General features: G+C 42.5%; 1 protein-coding gene across 1 annotated transcript in view; it reads right to left on the bottom strand.

Moving 5' to 3' along the window:
- DPYS (dihydropyrimidinase) overlaps positions 1 to 18,466 on the bottom strand; it is a 99,524-nt gene extending 81,058 nt beyond the window's left edge. Inside the window, exon 1 of the mRNA XM_068983341.1 lies at positions 18,195 to 18,466. Within this exon, the coding sequence (XP_068839442.1) occupies positions 18,195 to 18,458 (264 nt within the window). The 5' untranslated portion in view covers positions 18,459 to 18,466. The remainder of the gene's footprint in view (positions 1 to 18,194) is intronic.
- Between the last annotated feature and the right edge of the window lie 323 nt (positions 18,467 to 18,789).

Raw genomic sequence — 18,789 nt, 5'->3', positions numbered from 1 at the left:
CAAAGGCTTTTTATGCATCTATTGAGATTATCATATGGCTTTTATCTTTCAATTTGTTAATATGGTGTATCACACTGATTGATTTGTGTATATTGAAGAATCCTTGCACCCCTGGAATAAACCCGACTTGATCATGGTGTATGAGCTTCTTGATTTGTTGCTGAATGCTGTTTGCTAAAATTTTGTTGAGGATTTTTGCATCTATGTTCATCAGTGATATTGGCCTGTAGTTTTCTTTTTGTGTGTTGTCTTTGTCTGGTTTTGGTATCAAAACCAGATGGTGGCCTCATAGAATGAGTTTGAAAGTGTTCCTTCCTCTGCAATTTTTTGAAAGAGTTTTAGAAGGATAGGCATTAGCTCTTCTCTAAATGTTTGATAGAGTTCTCTTGTGAAGCCATCTGGTCCTGGCTTTTGTTTTTTGGGAGATTTTTGATCACAGCTTCAATTTCAGTGCTTGTAATTGGCTTGTTCATAATTTCTATTTCTTCCTGGTTCAATCTTGGAAGATTGAATTTTTCTAAGAATGTGTCCATACCTTCCAGTTTATCTATTTTATTGCCATATAGTTGATCATAATAGTCTCTTATAATCCTTTGTATTTCTGCATTGTCTGTTGAAAGCTCTCCTTTTTCATTTCTAATTTTGTTGATTTGATTCTTCTCTCTTTTTTTCTTGTTGAGTCTGGCTAAAAGTTTGTCAATTTTGTTTATCATCTCAAAGAACCAACTTTTAGTTTTATTAATCTTTACCATTGTTTCTTTCACTTCTTTTTCATTTATTTCTCCTAGGATCTTTATGATTTCTTTCCTTCTACTAATTTTTGGGTTTTTTTTTTTTTGTTGTTGTTGTTCTTCTTTTTCCAGTTGTTTTAGATGTAAAGTTAGGTTGTCTATTTGGTGCTTTTCGTGCTTCTTGAGGTAGGATCGTATTGCTATAAACTTTCCTCTTAGAACCGCTTCTGCTGCATCCCATAGGTTTTGAGTTGTGTTTTCATTGTCATTGTTTCTAAAAATTTTTTTATTTCCTTTTTTATTTCCTCAGTAACCTGTTGGTTATTTAGAAACATGTTGTTTAATCTCCATGTGTTTGTGCTTCTTACAGTTTTTTTCTTGTAATTGATATCTAGTCTCATAGTGTTCTGGTCAAGAAGATGTTTGATACAATTTCAATTTTCTTAAATTTACTGAGGTTTGATTTGTGACCCAAGATGTGGTCTATCCTGGAGAATGTTCCATGTGCACTTGAGAAAAAAGTGTATTCTTTTGCATTTGGATGGAGTGTCCTGAAGATATAAATGAAACCCATCTCATCTAAGGTATCATTTAAAGCTTGTGTTTCTGTATTAATTTTCTGTTTTGATAATCAGTCTATTGGTGTGAGTGGGGTGTTAAAGTCTCCTACTATTATTGTGTCACTGTCAATTTCTCCTTTTATGTCTGTTAGAGTTTGTCTTATGTATGGAGGTGCTCCTACATAGATATTTACAATTGTTATGTCTTCTTCTTGGATTGATCCCTTGATCATTATGTAGTGTCCTTTCTTATCTCTTGTTAGTCTTCTTTATTTTAAGGTCTATTTTGTCTGATATGAGAATTGCTACTCCAGCTTTCTTTGGCTTCCCATCTGCATGGAATGTATTTTTCCATTCTCTCACTTTCAGTCTATATGTGTCTTGAGGTCTGAAGTGGGTTTCTTGTAGACAGCATATATATGGGTCTTGTTTTTGTATCCATTCAGCCAGTCTGTGTCTTTTGGTTGAAGCATTTAATCCACTTACATTTAAAGTAACTATTGGTATATATGTTCCTATTGCCACTTTCTTAATTGTTTGGATTTGATTTTGTAGATCTTTTTTTCTTCTGTTGTATTTCTTGACTATATAAGTCCCTTTAACATTTGCTGTAAAGCTGGTTTAGTGGTACTGAATTCTCTTAACTTTTGCTTGTCTGAAAAACTTTTTATTTCTCCATCAATTTTGAATGAGATCCTTGCTGGGCACAGTAATCTTGGTGGTAGATTTTTCCCTTTCAGTACTGTAAATATATCCTGCCATTCCCTTCTGGCCTGCAGAGTTTCTGCTGAAAGATCAGCTATTAAGCATAGGGGATTGCCCTTGTATGTTACTTGTTGCTTCTCCCTTGCTGATTTTAATATTCTTTCTTTGTGTTTAGTCTTTGTTAGTTTGATTAGCATGTGTCTTGGCATGTTTCTCCTTGAGTTTATCCTGTATGGGACTCTTTGTGTCCCTTAGACCTGATTGACTATTTCCTTTTCCATGTTGGGAAAATTTTCAACTATAATCTCTTCAAAAATTTTCTCATACACTTTTTTTTCTCTTCTTCTTCTGCAACCCCTATAATTTGAATGTTGGTGTGTTTGATATGGTCCCAGAGGTCTCTGAGATGGTCCTCAACTCTTTTCATTCTTTTTACTTTATTCTGCTCTTCAGAAGTTATTTCCACCATTTTATTTTCCATCTCACTAATTCATTCTTCTGCTTCAGATATTCTGCTATTGATTCCTTCTAGAGTATTTTTAATATCAGTAATTGTGTAGTTTGTCTTTGTACATTTATTCTTTAATTTTTCTAGGTCTTTTTAAATTGATTCTTACATTTTCTCCATTTTGTTTTCAAGGTTTCAAACGTCTTTACTATCATTATTCTGAATTCTTTTTCAAGTAGTTTGCCTATTTAGTCTTCATTTATTTGGACTTCTGTGTTTCTAGTTTGTTCCTTCATTTGTGCAGTATTTCTCTGTCTTTTCATTATTTTTTTTAAGCTATCGTGTTTGAGGTCTCCTTTTCCGAGGCTTCAAGGAAGGTTGAATTCTTTCCTTGAAGAAAGTTGAATTCTTTCTTCCTTTTGGTTTCTGCTCTCATATGGTTGGTCCAGTGGTTTGTGTGAGCTTTGTATAGGATAAGATTTGTGCTGACTTTTTATTTATTTGTTTTTCCTCTGATGGGCAAGGCTGAGTGAGGTGGTAATCCTGTCTGCTGATAACTGGGATTGTATCTTTGTTTTGTTTGTTGTTTAGAGGAGGCATCCTGCACAGGGTGCTACTTGTGGTTGGGTGATGCCAGATCTTGTATTCAAGTGGTTTCCTTTGTGTCAGCTCCCACTATTTGATACTCACGACGGGTAGTTTTTTTGCTAGTCTAGGGTCTTGAGGTCAGTGCTCCGACTCCAATGCTCAGGGCTTCATCTCTCCCTAGGATGTCCCCCAACACTGTGCTGATCTCCTGTGGGACAGATTCTAATCTGGTTCTACTCCTGTGTGTTTTTGCCTCCAATGTCCACAGCTATCAGAGTTAGTGCATTTTCTTTTGTGGGAGCTCTCAATGGTCTTTTATATATTCCATAGGCACAGAGTCTGCTTAGTTGATCATGTGGACTCAATTTGCAGCTTGTATAGCTGGTGGGAAGATTTTGGATCTTCTTCCTTAGACACATTGCCCCTGGGTTTCAATTGTGGTTTTATTTCCACCTCTGCATGTGGGTCATACCCTGGGGTTTGCTCCTGAGGCTGCCCTGGAGGGCTTGGGTTTGCCCCTGTGGGGCCAGGTGTGGAGGTGGTGCAGCTGCTTGGGTCCCAGGGGTTCTGGCAGCACCAGGTACTCAGGGGGTTGGTGGCTAGGATAGCAGCAGCCATGAAATTAAAAGGCGCTTACTCCTTGGAAGGAAAGTTATGACCAACCTAGATACCATATTCAAAAGCAGAGACATTACTTTGCTGACTAAGGTCCGTGTAGTCAAGGCTATGGTTTTTCCTGTGGTCATGTATGGATGTGAGAGTTGGACTGTGAAGAAGGCTGAGTGACGAAGAATTGATGCTTTTGAACTGTGGTGCTAGGGAAGACTCTTGAGAGTCCCTTGCACTGCAAGGAGATCCAACCAGTACATTCTGAAGGAGATCAGCCCTGGGATTTCTTTGGAAGGAATGATGCTAAAGCTGAAACTCCAGTCCTTTGGCCACCTCATGCGAAGAGTTGACTGATTGGAGAAGACTCTGATGCTGGGAGGGATTGGGGGCAGGAGGAGAAGGGGACGACCGAGGATGAGATGGCTGGATGGCATCACGGACTCGATGGATGTGAGTCTGAGTGAACTCCAGGAAACGGTGATGGACAGGGAGGCCTGGTGTGCTGCGATTCATGGGGTCACAAAGAGTCGGACACAACTGAGCGACTGAACTGAACTGAACTGAGAAGGGAATGGCAACCAGTATTGGCCAATATGCTCCAGTATTCTTTCCTGGAGACTCCCCCTTCTCTGACAGAGAATACTGGCAGGCCACAGTCTACAGGGTCGCAAAGAGTCAGACATGACCAAAGTGACCCTGTGAGCATAGATGCAAGACTTATTTTTTGCCTGTGGCAGCTCTGCCCCAGTGAGAGTTGAGCATTAAGATGGTGCAGCTACTTGGCTTGCAGGGACCCTGGTGGCATCAAGTGTGTAGGGACACAGACTGCCTCTGCTGCAGAAGTTATGGCCCTATCAGAGTCTTTTTTCGAGCCTCTTGTAGTTGGCAATCAGAAGGCCTCTTTGGTCAGTTTTTCTCTGTAGCTCCACCTGTTCACTTACAGGGCTCCCTTTCCTGGGGAGTGCTGAAGAAGCTGAAATCAAATGGTTCTATGAAGACCTACAAGACTTTTTAGAACTAACACCCAATAAAGATGTCCTTTTCATCATAGGGGACTGGAATGCAAAAGTAGGAAGTCAAGAGATACCTCGAGTAACAGGCAAATTTGGCCTTGGAGTACAAAATGAAGCAGGGCAAAGGCTAACAGAGTTTTGCTAGAGAATGCACTGGTCATAGCAAACACCTTCTTCCAACAACACGAGAGAACACTCTACACATGGACATCACCAGATGGTCAATACTAAAATCAGATTGATTATATTCTTTGCAGCCAAAGATGGAGAAACTCTATACAGTCAGCAAAAACAAGACCGGGAGCTGACTGTGGCTCAGATCAAGAACTTCTTATTGCAAAATTCAGACTTAAATTGAAGAAAGTAGGGAAAACTACCAGACCACTCAGGTATGACTTAAATCAAATCCTTTATGATTATACAGTGGGAAATGACAAATAGATTCAAGGGATTAGATTTGACAGTGTCTGAAGAACTATGAATGGAGGTTCATGACATTGTACAGGAGGCAGTGATCAAGACCATCCCCAATAAAAAGAAATGCAAAAAGGCAAAATGGTTGTCTGAAGAGGCCTTACTGATAAAAGAAAAGAAGCTAAAGGCAAAGGAGAAAAGGAAAGATATACCCATTTGAATGCAGAGTTCCAAAAAGTAGTAAGGAGAGATAAGAAAGCCTTCCTCAGTGATCAATGCAAAGAAATAGAGGAAAACAACAGAATGGGAAAGACTAGAAATCTCTTCAAGAAAATTAGAGATACCAAGGGAACATTTCATGCAAAGATGGGCACAATAAAGGACAGAAATGGTATGGACCTAACAGAAGCAGAAAATATTAAGAAGAGGTGGCAAGAATACACAGAAGAACTATACAAGAAATATCTTCATGACCCAGATAACCATGATGGTTGATCATCCACCTAGAGCCAGACATCCTAGAATGCAAAGTCAAGTGGGCCTTAGGAAACATCACCACTAACAAAGCTAGTGGAGGTGATGGAATTCCAGTTGAGCTATTTCAAATCCTATAAGATGATGCTGTGAAAGTGCTGCATTCAATATGCCAGCAAATTTGGAAAACTCAGCAGTGGCCACAGGACTGAAAAAGGTCAGTTTTCATTCCAATCCCAAAGAAAGGCAATGCCAAAGAATGCTCAAACTAATGCACAATTGCACTTATCTCACACGCTAGCAAAGTAATGCTCAAAATTCTCCAAGCCATGCTTCAACAGTACATGAACCGTGAACTTACAGATGTTCAAGCTGGATTTAGAAATGGTAGAGGAACCAGAGATCAAATTGCCAACATCCACTGGATTATCAAAAAAGCAAGAGAGTTCCAGAAAACCACCTACTTCCGCTTTATTGACTATGCCAAAGCCTTTGACTGTTTGGATCAAAACAAACTTTGGAAAATTCTTTAAGAGATGGGAATACCAGACCACCTGACCTGCCTCCTGAGAAATCTGTATGCAGGTCAAGAAGCCATAGTTAGAAATGGACATGGAACAATAGACTGGTTCCCTATAGGAAAAGGAGTACGTCAAGGCTGTATATTGTCACCCTGCTTATTTAACTTATATGCAGAGTACATCATGAGAAATGCCAGGCTGGATGAAGCACAAGCTGGAATTAATATTGCCAGGAGAAATATCAATAACCTCAGATGTGCAGATGACACCACCCTTATGGCAGAAGGCAAAGAAGAACTAAAGAGCCTCTTGATGAAAGTGAAAGAGGAAAGTGATAAAGCTGGCTTAAAACTCAACATTTAGAAAACTAAGATCATGGCATCTGGTCCCATTACTTCATGGCAAATAGATGGGGAAATCAATGGAAACCATGAGAGACTTTATTTTGGGGGGGGGCTCCAAAATCACTGCAGATGGTGACTGCAGCCATGAAATTAAAAGATGCTTGCTCCTTGGAAGGAAAGCTATGATCAACCTAGACAGCATATTAAAAAGCAGAGACATTACTTTGCCAACAAATGTCCGTCTAGTCAAAGCTATGGTTTTTAGTAGTCATGTATGGATGTGAGAGTTGGACTGTGAAAAAAGCTGAGCGCCAAAGAATCGATGCTTTTGAACTGTGGTGTTGGAGAAGACTCTTGAGAGTCCCTTGGCTTGCAAAGAGATCCAACCAGTCCATCCTAAAGGAAATCAACCCTGAATATTCATTGGAAAGACTGATGCTAAAGCTGAAGCTCCAATACTTTGGTCACCTGATTAGAACTGACTCCTTGGAAAAGACCCTGATGCTGGGAAAGATTGAAGGTGGGAGTAGAAGGGGTCGAGAGAGGATGAGATGGCTGGATGGCATCACTGACTCAATGGACATGAGTTTGAGCAAGTTCTGGGAGTTGATGATGGACAGGGAAGACTGGCGTGCTGCAGTCCATGGGGTTGCAAAGAGTTGGACACAACTGAGCAACTGAATTGAATTGAACTGGTCTGGGGTCCTTCTCTGTTGTTTGGCATGTCAGGCACATAGAGGGGCCCCCCTGGCTGGGGTCCTACTCTGTAGATTGGCTCTTAAGGCACTTAAAGGGGCATCCTGAGTGGGGTCCTACTCTGTAGTTCAGTGTGTCAGGCATTTGATGGGCCAGCCTCCCTATTATTCAGCTGCTGATGCTGGCATGTGGTAAGAGAGAGGCTATGGTGCTGGCTCCACCCCTGACACTTGACTCAGCAGTATCGCCTTGATTCCATGGCTGCCTGGCTTTCTTCCACTGGCATTTCCCACCACGGTCTCCTCTCTCACATCCCCTCAACCTGTCTCTCTGCAGTTAACAGCAGCCCTCACCCTGGGATTGCTCCACAATCCCTAAACTCCAGCTCCCAGCTGCTGCACCTTCCGGGAGACCAGTGTTCCTGTCTGGGGTATGTATGGCTGTGGCAGGAGCTGTCTGATTCTCATTCCATTTAGGCTGCCACAGATCAGCTTCACTCTCAGCCTTAAATGTTTCTCCTCTGACTCAGACAACTGCCCTGCTGTGGGGATCGGACCCCTGCTTCAGTTCCCCCACCCGCGGAGGGCAGGTCCAGACCTGCTAATACTCCTGTTTTTCCCCCTAGTTCCTTCATCCTACTGAGTTTTGCATGGTCCTATATCTTCTCCACTGGTCAGGTACTCCTGTCTGCTCTCAGCTGCTGTTCTGTATGCACTTCTGTGTCTGAAGGCATATCCCTGATGTATCCGAGGAAAGAGATGTACTCCACGTCCACCTACTCCTCTGCCATCTTGTTCTTTCTGTGTTAAGCATCTTATGTACATTAACTCATTGAATGATGCCTTGCGACAGTCCTGAGAGATAGAAATTGCTTTTCTTATCTTACAGCTGAGGATACTGAGGCTCAGAGATGTCAGATGGCTCTCCAGGGTCACACAGTTGGCAATTCTCATTGGGAACACGGAGGAGGCTGCAGCTTTGGCCAGGAGGTCTTACATTCCGCCTACTCTGGGCCTCAACCCCATGCAGGCCTTGTCCCCTTACCCAGTCTTCAATTTAGTATGACGGTTTCCAGCCTATTGTCCCAGTTCATCAGTGAATCCTTACTTGGAGAAATGCATAGGTTTGTAAAATAAATCAACCATTTAGGAAATCCAAGACCATACCAAAACCAAACAAATCCCACTGAACTATAAATTATAAATTCACAAAGGAAATGAAATTTTATTAAGCTCATGTCATGTTCATCATTTTGAGAAATGCCATTGAAATAATGTGCTCCTGAAAGAGCTACAAGGAAAAGCCCTATCTTGATGCTTTTGGCCTCCACACAGCTACTATTCACAGGATAATTAACTTTATCCAGCAAATCAACTCATCAGAACATTGCATTCCTAGCTCACCTGGTAGATTTTCAGTATTCACTGAATTGCTTTTAACATCAGATGCTTTACATTCATTTCACAACATGTTCACCAGGATCAACATTTGAAGAATAAAGAGAGTTTAGGGGAGGGAGAACCAGGAAAGAGGGAAAATTCCTTCCATATTTTCATACAAAACCTAATTGTGTCTTTTGTATTTACTGCTGATTGACATCACCTTTATTTGTCAGTTAGCCAAACAAAATGCATTTACCTCTTCTAATCTTGGCTCATAAATCAGTTCTTTCAGCTCCTAATTACTTTGGCTGTTCTCCCTTGTAATTTGTTTAAAACCTTCTCTTAGGGAGAGAAGAGCATGTACTTGCTATCTTATGTGCAAACCTTATTGTTCAGTCTCTAACTAAGTCATGTCTGATGCTTTGACACCCCGTCGACTGCAGCACAGCAGGCTCCTCTGTCCTTCACCATCTCCCGGAGTTTGCTCAGATTCATGTCCACTGAGTTAGCGATACTACCTATCTCATCCTCTGCCTCTCTCTTCTCCTTTCGCATTCAGTCTTTCCCAGCATCAGGGTCTTTTCCAAAGAGTTGGCTATTCACATTAGCTAGCCAAAGTATTGGACCTTCAGCTTCAGCATCAATCCTTCCAGTGAATATTCAGGGTTGATTTCATTTAGGATTGACTGGTTTGATCTCCTTTCTGTGACTGAACATAAATTGGGATAAACTCTAACCAACAGTAGGGTTATGTTACTACATAACACAAGATTTTACTTAAGACTGTTCAGTTCAGTTCAGTTCAGTTCAGTCGCTCAGTCGTGTCCAACTCTTTGTGACCCCATGAATCGCAGCACACCAGGCCTCCCTGTCCATCACCAACTCCCAGAGTTCACTCAGACTCACGTCCATCGAGTCAACTGTAAATAATTATTGAAAGCATCTCAAGTGTTTTCTTTTATGGGCTCGCTGAATTTTCATTTCTAAGCTCATCTTGGAACAAGTGACTTTGTTTCATTAAAATTTATCACAGGACTTGCTCAACCCAAATGAATCAAAAAGAAATCCAACAGGACATTTGAGCCTTAGGGAGAAAAACACTTGGCTGAATTTTCAACTTTCTCATAGTCACTAAGACTTAGGAAGGCAAATTTCATGATTCCAGTTTATATTCTAACTTCAGATGCATAACCAGCTTTGTAAAAAAGATGTCCTCCACAGGGACTTCCCTGGTGGTCCAGAGGGTGGGAGTCCACCTGCCAGTACGGGGTACATGGGTTTGATCCCTGGTCCTGGAAGATCCCTCATGCTGAGGGGCAACAGAACCCATGCGCTCTAGAGCCGGTGCTCTGCAACGAGAGAAGCCACCACAGTGAGAACCCACACACCACAACTAGAGGAAGCCCGAATGAAGCAGTGGAGACCCAGCAAGGCCAAAAATAAAACATAAACAAATGAAATCAAAATACTTTAAAAGAGATGCCCCACAGTACCTTGCCATTCTCTTTGCCTCAAGTGTGAAATATTAATCACACCGTCACCCATCCAACTGGGCAAACCACAGACTCAAGAGGTACCCTTGATGCCTACCTTTCTTCTTCCCTGGTATCACCAAGTCCAATCCGTCAGCAAACGTTTCCCCTCCCCGACACACACCCTGAGTCACCATACTTCCGGCACTGCTCAGAGTGCCACCTGCATCTCCTGACCAGACTAGAGCAGTTAGCCTCTGCACTGTCATCTTGACCCCAGCCATGCTAACCACTTTTCTTCTTTTATTGACTTCCCTATGCTGTTAGGATGAAGGAAAACAGTCATCACACAGCTTCATAAAGCTCTGCATGATCTGAGTTCCTTTCCATATCAGAGAGTCAAGCCACCCATATTCTTTTCTCCTTGTCCCTTCTCTAACCCAGTGACTCTTTTTTTCTTAAGAATTTTTTTTTTTTTTTGGATGTGGACCATTTTTAAAGTCTTTACTGAATTTGTTACAATATTGCTTCTGCTTTATGTTTTGGTTTTTTGACTGTGAGGCATGTGGAATCTTAGCTCCCTGATTAGGGATCAAACCTGCACCCGCTGCACTGAAAGGTGAAGTCTTAACCACTGGATTGTCAGGGAAGTCCCCAGTTCCGTGACTCTTAGCCCTGGCTGCCTACTGGCCTGCTTTAGGGAACTTTTATCCCATCCTCCAGAGATTTTTTTAAATTTAGTTGATGTAGTTTCATCACCATATGCCTCATGCCTGTTACAGTACATAAATATTCTTTAAATGTTTAAGGGAGAAAGGAAGAGAGACCAGTGAATTTCTCCCAGAAATTATGAGGTAGAATAATCAGGATGATTCACTTCTCCAACAGCAAAGTGGGAAAGCTGTGGAGATTGCATATTCACACGTGATTCCGTTTTTCAAAAAAATTGTTAGCCCTGGCTGTGTTGTTTCCAATATCTTTCTATGAAACTGTTAACATGGAATGTAGACGCTAAGCACATTTGAAAGCTGAATGCTCAGTTTTGTCCCAAGCTTATTACTTAATCAGTGTTAAATAGGACTTTTAACAAAATAGAATTACAGTATATTTCTATATCTATGCCTCCAATACTTTCCTGTTTTTTTTTTTAAAGATTATGATTTGCTTTATTTTATTTTAAGCATTTATGGGTAAACAGATCCTCAGGACTCAGGAACTCATGACTACTATCACTGTAACACACAATTTCTCTACTGGAGGCAATGAAATGTAACAGGAAAAGTGAGGTGTCCTTTCTCGATTGTTACTTGACATCTGAAAAGAAGAGGACAAAGCGGTGTTGAGGGGAAGGCTCTGGGCAGGTGCTGAAGCTCACTTATCAGAAATGTAGCCCAGTGATGTCAGCAATTTTGACTGGTTACTAAGCACAAGGGAAAATGCCAGATTGCAAGTGTTCACTCAAAAACAGTCACACAAAATTCAAGTTAAGCCTACACATCCAAAAGCTCACTGCATATAATTTATTACCAAAGCCAGGAAAAATTAGAGCCCCATATACCTCCAGTCTCTCTGCCATTGAGAACAAAGATCACGGTTTCATCTCTATAACCCTAACCACAATGCCTGGCACTTAGGGGGTTTCCAAGAATTATTTGTTGCCTGAATTCATGGAACCTAATTATGAACTTTAAAAATCCATCGCTTAAGGTTATTCCATATTAAATGGCAGTGATGAGGTCCAGAATATGCCACTGTGGCATAAAAATCATTTTGAGCTGAAGGCATCTGAGAATAGATGCCTTCCCCCCGCCCTCTCCCCCGAACTCCTTTATCTGCCTGAAAGCAGAGCCTTTCATAAAGAACTGAATTGTCATAAATCCCCTTCCAGGAAGATGACTCTTACGATCTGAGACTAGAAGCTTGCACCACACCTAAATAGATCTTGTCATGAAATATCGTGTCTCCATCTATTCTCCTAAGAGCCCATCGGTCTCTCCTAAAAGCCATTTGTCTTCCCATAGGTGCCCTTCCCGTGTTAAGGTGATAGGCGTGCCTGTGCTCAGTCATGTCTGACTCTTTGTGACCTTTTGGACTCTAGCGGGCCATGCTCCTCTGTCCATGGAGGTTTTCAGGCTGGAATACGAGTGGGTTGCTACTTCCTCCTCCAGGTGATCTTTCCGACCCAGGGATCGAACCTGCATCTCCTGTGTCTCCTGCACTGGCAGACAGATTCTTCACCACCAAGCCCTGGGGAAGCCCCAAGGTGATATGGAAGCCCCTAATTCTAACTTGCCCTCTTGAATCACATTTTTCTGTGAACTTGGCCTGAATGTACATGAATTTTAAAAATCTATCTTTTCTCTTTCGAATCTGTCTTTTGTCAGTTCATTTCGTGGGGGTGGTTTTAGTCGCTAAGTCACGTCTGACTCTTGCGATTCCATGGACTGCAGCCCACCAGGCTCCCCTGTCCGTGGGATTTTCCAGGCAGGAGTACTGGAGTGGTTTGCCTTGGTTTCTTTCTCCAGGGGATCATCCCAACCCAGGGATCAAACTTGGGTCTCCTGTACTGCTGGCAGATTCTTAACCGACTGAGCTACCCACCAAACTAAACATCAGTGGTTAGAGGAAAAGTTTTCCTTCCTGATAGCAGTTATCAAGGAAACCGTGATTCCTGACTACCTCTGTCAGACACTGAAGACATGTGGTCCAGATAAATGAAGGAGAAAACAAGTGGAAGTGAAAAGCATGCAAAACACAAATATGAAAACTAAAAGAAGGCAAGTCCCAGATTCTGTAAAATTCAATGAAAGGCTTCCTAACACACAACATCCTCAATAGAGCCAAAGCCCTACTTCATACTGAGTGGCTTCAAACTAACCTTTGAGATGGTTTTATTTTTGTTTTCTGATTAGTACAAAGATTAAATTTGTAATCAGTAAATAGCCACTGATGGAAATCATGGAATTACACACTTTTACAGCTGGAATATGGAAGCTATTAACACAAGAATGTTCAAAGCTCATCCTTACCAGCAATGAAAGAAATGCTTGTTTAAAAACTGTAAGAAATTCTATGCTTTTCCTATTAAATTAGCATCAATTTTTTAAAAGTCAACATCCACAGTTAGCTAGGATGCAGTGAGATGGGAATTAGGATGTATTGCTGCAGACGTGGGTGGGGATTGGGGCATAAACTGAAAGGCAATCTGGATGTATGGGTTAGACTCTTTTAAGATGGATCCAATGCTGGCCCAGGCATTTCACCCTGAGGGGTGATTTCCACGTCAATTATCAAGCATCTGAGCAATGAATTGTGTTACATTGTTATACACAAGCCAAAAAAAGGTGGATACCACCAAGATTTCCAACATGAACAAGCTGAGAGTGGAGTTGTTAACAGTAGGGGAAACAGAAGAAGAAAAACGGGTCAAGCACCAGAAGAGAAGGATAAATTTGAGGACTTGAAGTCTGAGGCGCTTATGGGACATATTCAGACGGGCACAAATGGAAGCCTGATGCAGAAGAGATAGAAGACCAGAGAGAAAGACCTGGGACTCAGTCTTGGACAAGACAACGGGGCACAGAAATCAAATTCTCTGACAACAGTGAATATCTTGGGGAAAGGTTTCATGAATAAGACTGATCCCAAAGCACACGCACAATTCAGTACAAGGGAAAAAGTTCATATGTCCTTCCCAAAAAAGAAAAATCTGAAAGGAAAATGTTAAAAGCAAAATGTTGAAACTGTAGGCGATCTAGCTAATATTTTTCTTTATATTCTTATGTATTTTCCTTTTTTTTAATTAAAAAAAGAGCAGTTTCTTCATTCAACTCATATATATTAAGCGACTATAATTTCCAGCCTTTTCCTGAATGATGAATATATGTTTTTCATTACTTAAAAATTTCTTTTAATCGAAGATGTTCTCACTATTATTGCCTTGTTTTACAGATAAGGAAACATTGACAACACCAAGAGAGGAACTGACTTGCCCGCACAGCTTCTGAAACCCATCCTGGAACTCCGAAAGAGAGGCAACAGAAAAGAGGTTTGGTTTGCAACCAAACTCTCTGAAGCACAGCTCTTCTACAAGGTGAGGAAGCTCTATAAATACAACTGTAAAGTGTGCTTAATCATATACCTTCCACTCCCTTATTATAAGCAATCACCGTCATGGCATTTTATCAAAAAGTTCCAGAGCAAAGTATAATTTTCTCTCTTGATCATTTTGAGGACTTTTCGTCCTTCACATAAAAGGTATTCTGCATTCTCTCAGTTTAAAAAAAAATGATATTTTTGCCAGTTACTGATGCTGCCAGGTTTTTAATGTGAGTCCACCCACTCCAAGCTGTGTCTATGTCTGAATACAAATATATATATATTTGAAAACCGACTGAGTTCTTTTAATTCACTTTCTTATCACAGGATGTTGTAAAAGCAGTCATAATTCCTTCAAGTTTATCTAATTTACAATACCCATTTGAATAAAGAATCCCATTGTTTTTCACAACAGATATTAAATTATTGGAAGACTACTATATATCTAGTACAGAATAACAAGATGAAATGTGATTTCTTTAAAGCAGAATGCTATTACCATTAGTTATATCGGATGGAAGGCTTTTACCTGTAATTAAGTAAATCAATTATAAGCTTTAAACCTACCTCTGACATGAATTAGATTTCCAACATATGTAACCTTTGGTTGACCTATATTTCAGTTTTTAAATTTGGCTCCATCACAACCTAGTGATCAATACATAGAACACCACAAACAGTATCCCTTCTGTTTGTCAGATATTATAAATGATCAGCCTGGTGCTTGCAGGAAGCACACATTGGTCTAACCTTTTGGGGCCCATCTCCTGAAAGCATGATATATCATTCTTACTTTATGGCTTTCTGTACTTAAGGTACCCTTAGAGATGATGTGGCTATAAATGCAGGTACAAATGTTTCACAAACCCACTCCCTGCGGTATATATTTATTTTGACAACCTTAACTGCCTCCAGCACTGGGAAGGTGAAGGGCTACTGTATATCTTAAGGTTGACTTTGTTCTGTCTTTGACAAAAGACATGTCACAATAACATACCCCTTACTTATATAGGTTTTTCACCTACCTACTGCCACTTTGGTGAATTTAAACATTAGATTTTTGTTAAAGTCATCATTTTAGAAAGGAAGAGAACCTAGCATAGAAGGCAGGTGGTCCTGAATCTGAAAAACCACTCTGCCACTTACTAGGTGTGCACCCATGGCCACGTGACTTACATTTCAGCTTCGTTGATTGCAAAGGGTAGACAGTGGCACCTGGGATTGTTGGAAGACAAAGCACAGCTTAGCACGGTGCCTAAAACATAGCACAGATTGATGAAGCAAAGGCTGCTCAACAGTACTCGTGTGTTTCAAGTTTAGTATAAAATATGACCAGCATTTACAAAAGACTTCTTTGTCCCTATTTCCCCAAACCCAAAACCACCAACCCTGCATTGGGAATTATCGTGAAGACTCTAGAAAAGAGGACAAAATGACTTCATAATGGCCTTCTTTCAGAACTCAGGCCAATAATTTAATGCTCATGTTTATCTATATTTACCTGTCTAGTTCCCTGTTATGGAGTCTCATCTGTTTAGGGAGTGGAGATGGGAGGGTGGGTATCTCCTGGGATCCAACCAACAGTTTTCGAAGAAAACTTTTGCAACTTTGCCCTTTTGTGAGTACTGTTTAATGTTCAACATGCATTCAGTCTTTGCTCAATCTTTGACCTTATCTCTGACCATATCGTTTTCTGCTCCCAATTCTAAGCTCATGAAAAACATGTTTTCCTTCAATGTTTTGACAACCTTTAAGTGAGAAATGCCTAAAGAATCAACCAGTAAGTTCTTCAAATAATAAGCTACAAAAAGCCGTCTCCTAAGTATGGAAGCGTGAAGTGAAGTGCAAGGGCAAGTCGCTCAGTCGTGTCCGACTCTTTGTGACCCCATGGACTATACAGGCCATGGTTTCTCCGGGCCAGAATACTGGAGTGGGTCGCCTTTCCCTCCTCCAGGGGATCTTTCGAGCCCAGGTCTCCTACATTGCAGGCGGAATCTTTACCGTAATGGAATCATAAACCTCTCCAAACTGGAATCCCAGAATGGACAAGAACATGTAGAAAGCTGAGAACCACCTCCCTGGATCTTCGGGCATGCACCAAACATCTTGAGAGAGAAGGAACATCCCTTCCCCACAGCATCCTAACCCTTCTTGGCTGCTTCATCTGGGATGAGAGAAAGGGAAATAATGAAGGGGAATGATGCTAGTGGGCCTGGTGACTGATGATCAGCAACAGCAGCTCCCTATGTGGTTAACGGAGGTGTCAATGAAATGCCTTGCCATCAGCAATGCACCGAGTGAATGGTGAGTCTGTGACAACAGAAACTGCATATACGATAACTGAATACAACAGGGTGCATGATTTCTACATACAGGTACACACACTTATACGCACATGTACAATACCACCTTAGTTATGTAACATAAAATATATGAAAACCAAAACACTGTCACTGAGTGAGAGATTATGGGTAATACTGTTCCTTTTTCTACTTTCCTACTCCCCCCCCCCCAACTTTCTACAATTGTGAATTGCTTGGATATCTGAAAAAAATGTATTTTACATGTCAACATAAATAAAGTTGTTGAAATTTAGCAAATTTCACATTTTAGCAAATGAGAAAAATGAATACTCTTCAACAGATACTGATATTTCCTATAAAAGACCTTGACCATTGTCCTGATAATTAGTAACTAGAAGGAAGCTTTGCAAATGTTGGCGTCAGCAGCCTGCCCCAGACCTTGTCTCTGGGTCAGATAGTTCTTTTTTTCTTAAACATTTTGGTCAATCATAGAGGATTGGGAATGTGGAGGAAGAGAGGTGTAGAGAGAGTAAAGCTGTTAGAAATCGGTAGGGTAATGGATAAGTCCTCAAAACTGCTTTGAAACTGCACAGCCTGTACTTGGACTAACAGCCTAATTTGCTTCATACACATCAGAGCACGGTCAATGAGAAAAAACCCGCACAGACCTTCAGGGTATCACTACTTGCATTTTGCAAGGAGCCAGCTCTCCCACCACAGCCCCAATAGAGCCTCGAGAAGGGTGCAGGTCAGGCTCTATCCAAAGTGGCTGCGTGCAGTTTTAACTTCAGGTTCCTATAAGCTGCCCTCTTCATCTACTGATTTTTTTTTTTTTTCTTCCGGGAGCTTTGGAGATTCTTTTCAGTTCTTTTCATAGGCTGAGTCTTTAGGCCTTTGTGTCTAGAGAAACCCAGGCCTTCCTCACCGGGGGAGATCTGTAATCTGATCCTTCGACCCCGCTGTGAAAGCCGCTGGTGCTCAATCAGCAAGAATCTGGGTCTGAATTTGATGTCCCAGGCAAGCAGGTCGGAGAAGGGGTGGGGTCAGGTCGAGAGCTAGCGCTGGGAAACCGTTTCTGCAACAGCGCTCTTGGAAACCCTAGTCGGCCTTGCATGAATACTTTTTCTGCTGGCTGCTGCTGCTAAGCCGCTTCAGTGGTGTCCGACTCTGTGCGACCCCAGAGATGGCAGCCCACCAGGCTCCCCCGTCCCTGGGATTCTCCAGGCAAGAACACTGGAGTGGGTTGCCATTTCCTTCTCCAATGGATGAAAGTGAAAAGTGAAAGTGAAGTCGCTCATTCGTGCCCGACTCCTCGCGACCCCAAGCACTGCAGCCTACCAGGCTCCTCCGTCCATGGGATTTTTGGCGGGTGGCAGCAAAGATTGTGGATGTCGTGGGCTCATCACCATCACCCGGCGTGCGCTGCTAACTTTTGAGTCAAGGCGGTAACTACTGGGTGAATGGATTTTTCATTTCGTTTTGGCTGAGAGCGTCGACTACGAAAAGTCTAGATATTAAGGAGGACTTCCGGAGTTTCACAGAACACCCAGCGAAAAGGAGGGGTTCGGGAGAGGGGAGTAGAGAAACGAGGGTGAAGGAATAGGTTGCTTTAAACGAGTCAGATTACCCAAAGAGAGGATCGGGGGGGTGTCTGGCTCGGCGGAAGCTGAGCTGATGGCCCCTCGAGGAGCACCACCCAGAAGAAGGGAGCTCAGCTTGGGGGCCGGCATCCTGCGGGGTCGCCCCAGCTCGCTCCTAGGGGTCCGGGGACCGCAGGAGAGGTGGCCGAGAGCTGGGCGGGCGTCCAGGGTGTAAGGGCGCGCGGGGGCCGGATACCTTGGTGCCTAGATGGAAGTCGTCCACGGAGCGCGAGCCCATGAAGGGGAACTGCATGTGTGTGTGCGTGTCGATGCCGCCGGGCAGGACCAGCTTGCCGGCGGCGTCGAGGACCCGTAGCCCGGCTGGCGCGTCCCCGGGCGGCAGCACGTGGCGCCCCACCGCCCGCACCACGCCGTCCTCCACCAGCACGTCGGCCTCCAGCGAGGAGTCGTCGTTGACGACGCGCCCCCCGCGGATCAGGAGGAGCGACCGCGCAGCCATGGCGAGGGGCGCGCTCCTTCTCGGTGCCTGGGGACAGCCCCAGGGCCCCGCGTCCGGGTTTATCAACTCGGCCGCGGGGCGGAGTGGGGCGGAGAAAAGGGACATATCCACCTCCAACCACAGTCCCGCCAACCCGGGGCCGGGCCTGCACCCAAAGAATGGGGGTGCAACCAAAGGTCAGTGCAACTCAGACTCTGCTGCTCTGAATCCTGGTGTATGTGTAGGTCTTGGTCATTAGAAGGGAAACATCTTGAGGGTAGTTTTATTAATTTATTTTTAAAAGTTTATTTATATGAACTTTTATTAGAGTGTAAGATATTTACAATGTTAT

The sequence above is a fragment of the Capricornis sumatraensis genome, chromosome 11 (assembly GCF_032405125.1).
Source record: "Capricornis sumatraensis isolate serow.1 chromosome 11, serow.2, whole genome shotgun sequence".
Taxonomy (NCBI): Eukaryota; Metazoa; Chordata; class Mammalia; order Artiodactyla; family Bovidae; genus Capricornis; species Capricornis sumatraensis.
This window is presented reverse-complemented; position numbering and strand designations above follow the sequence as displayed.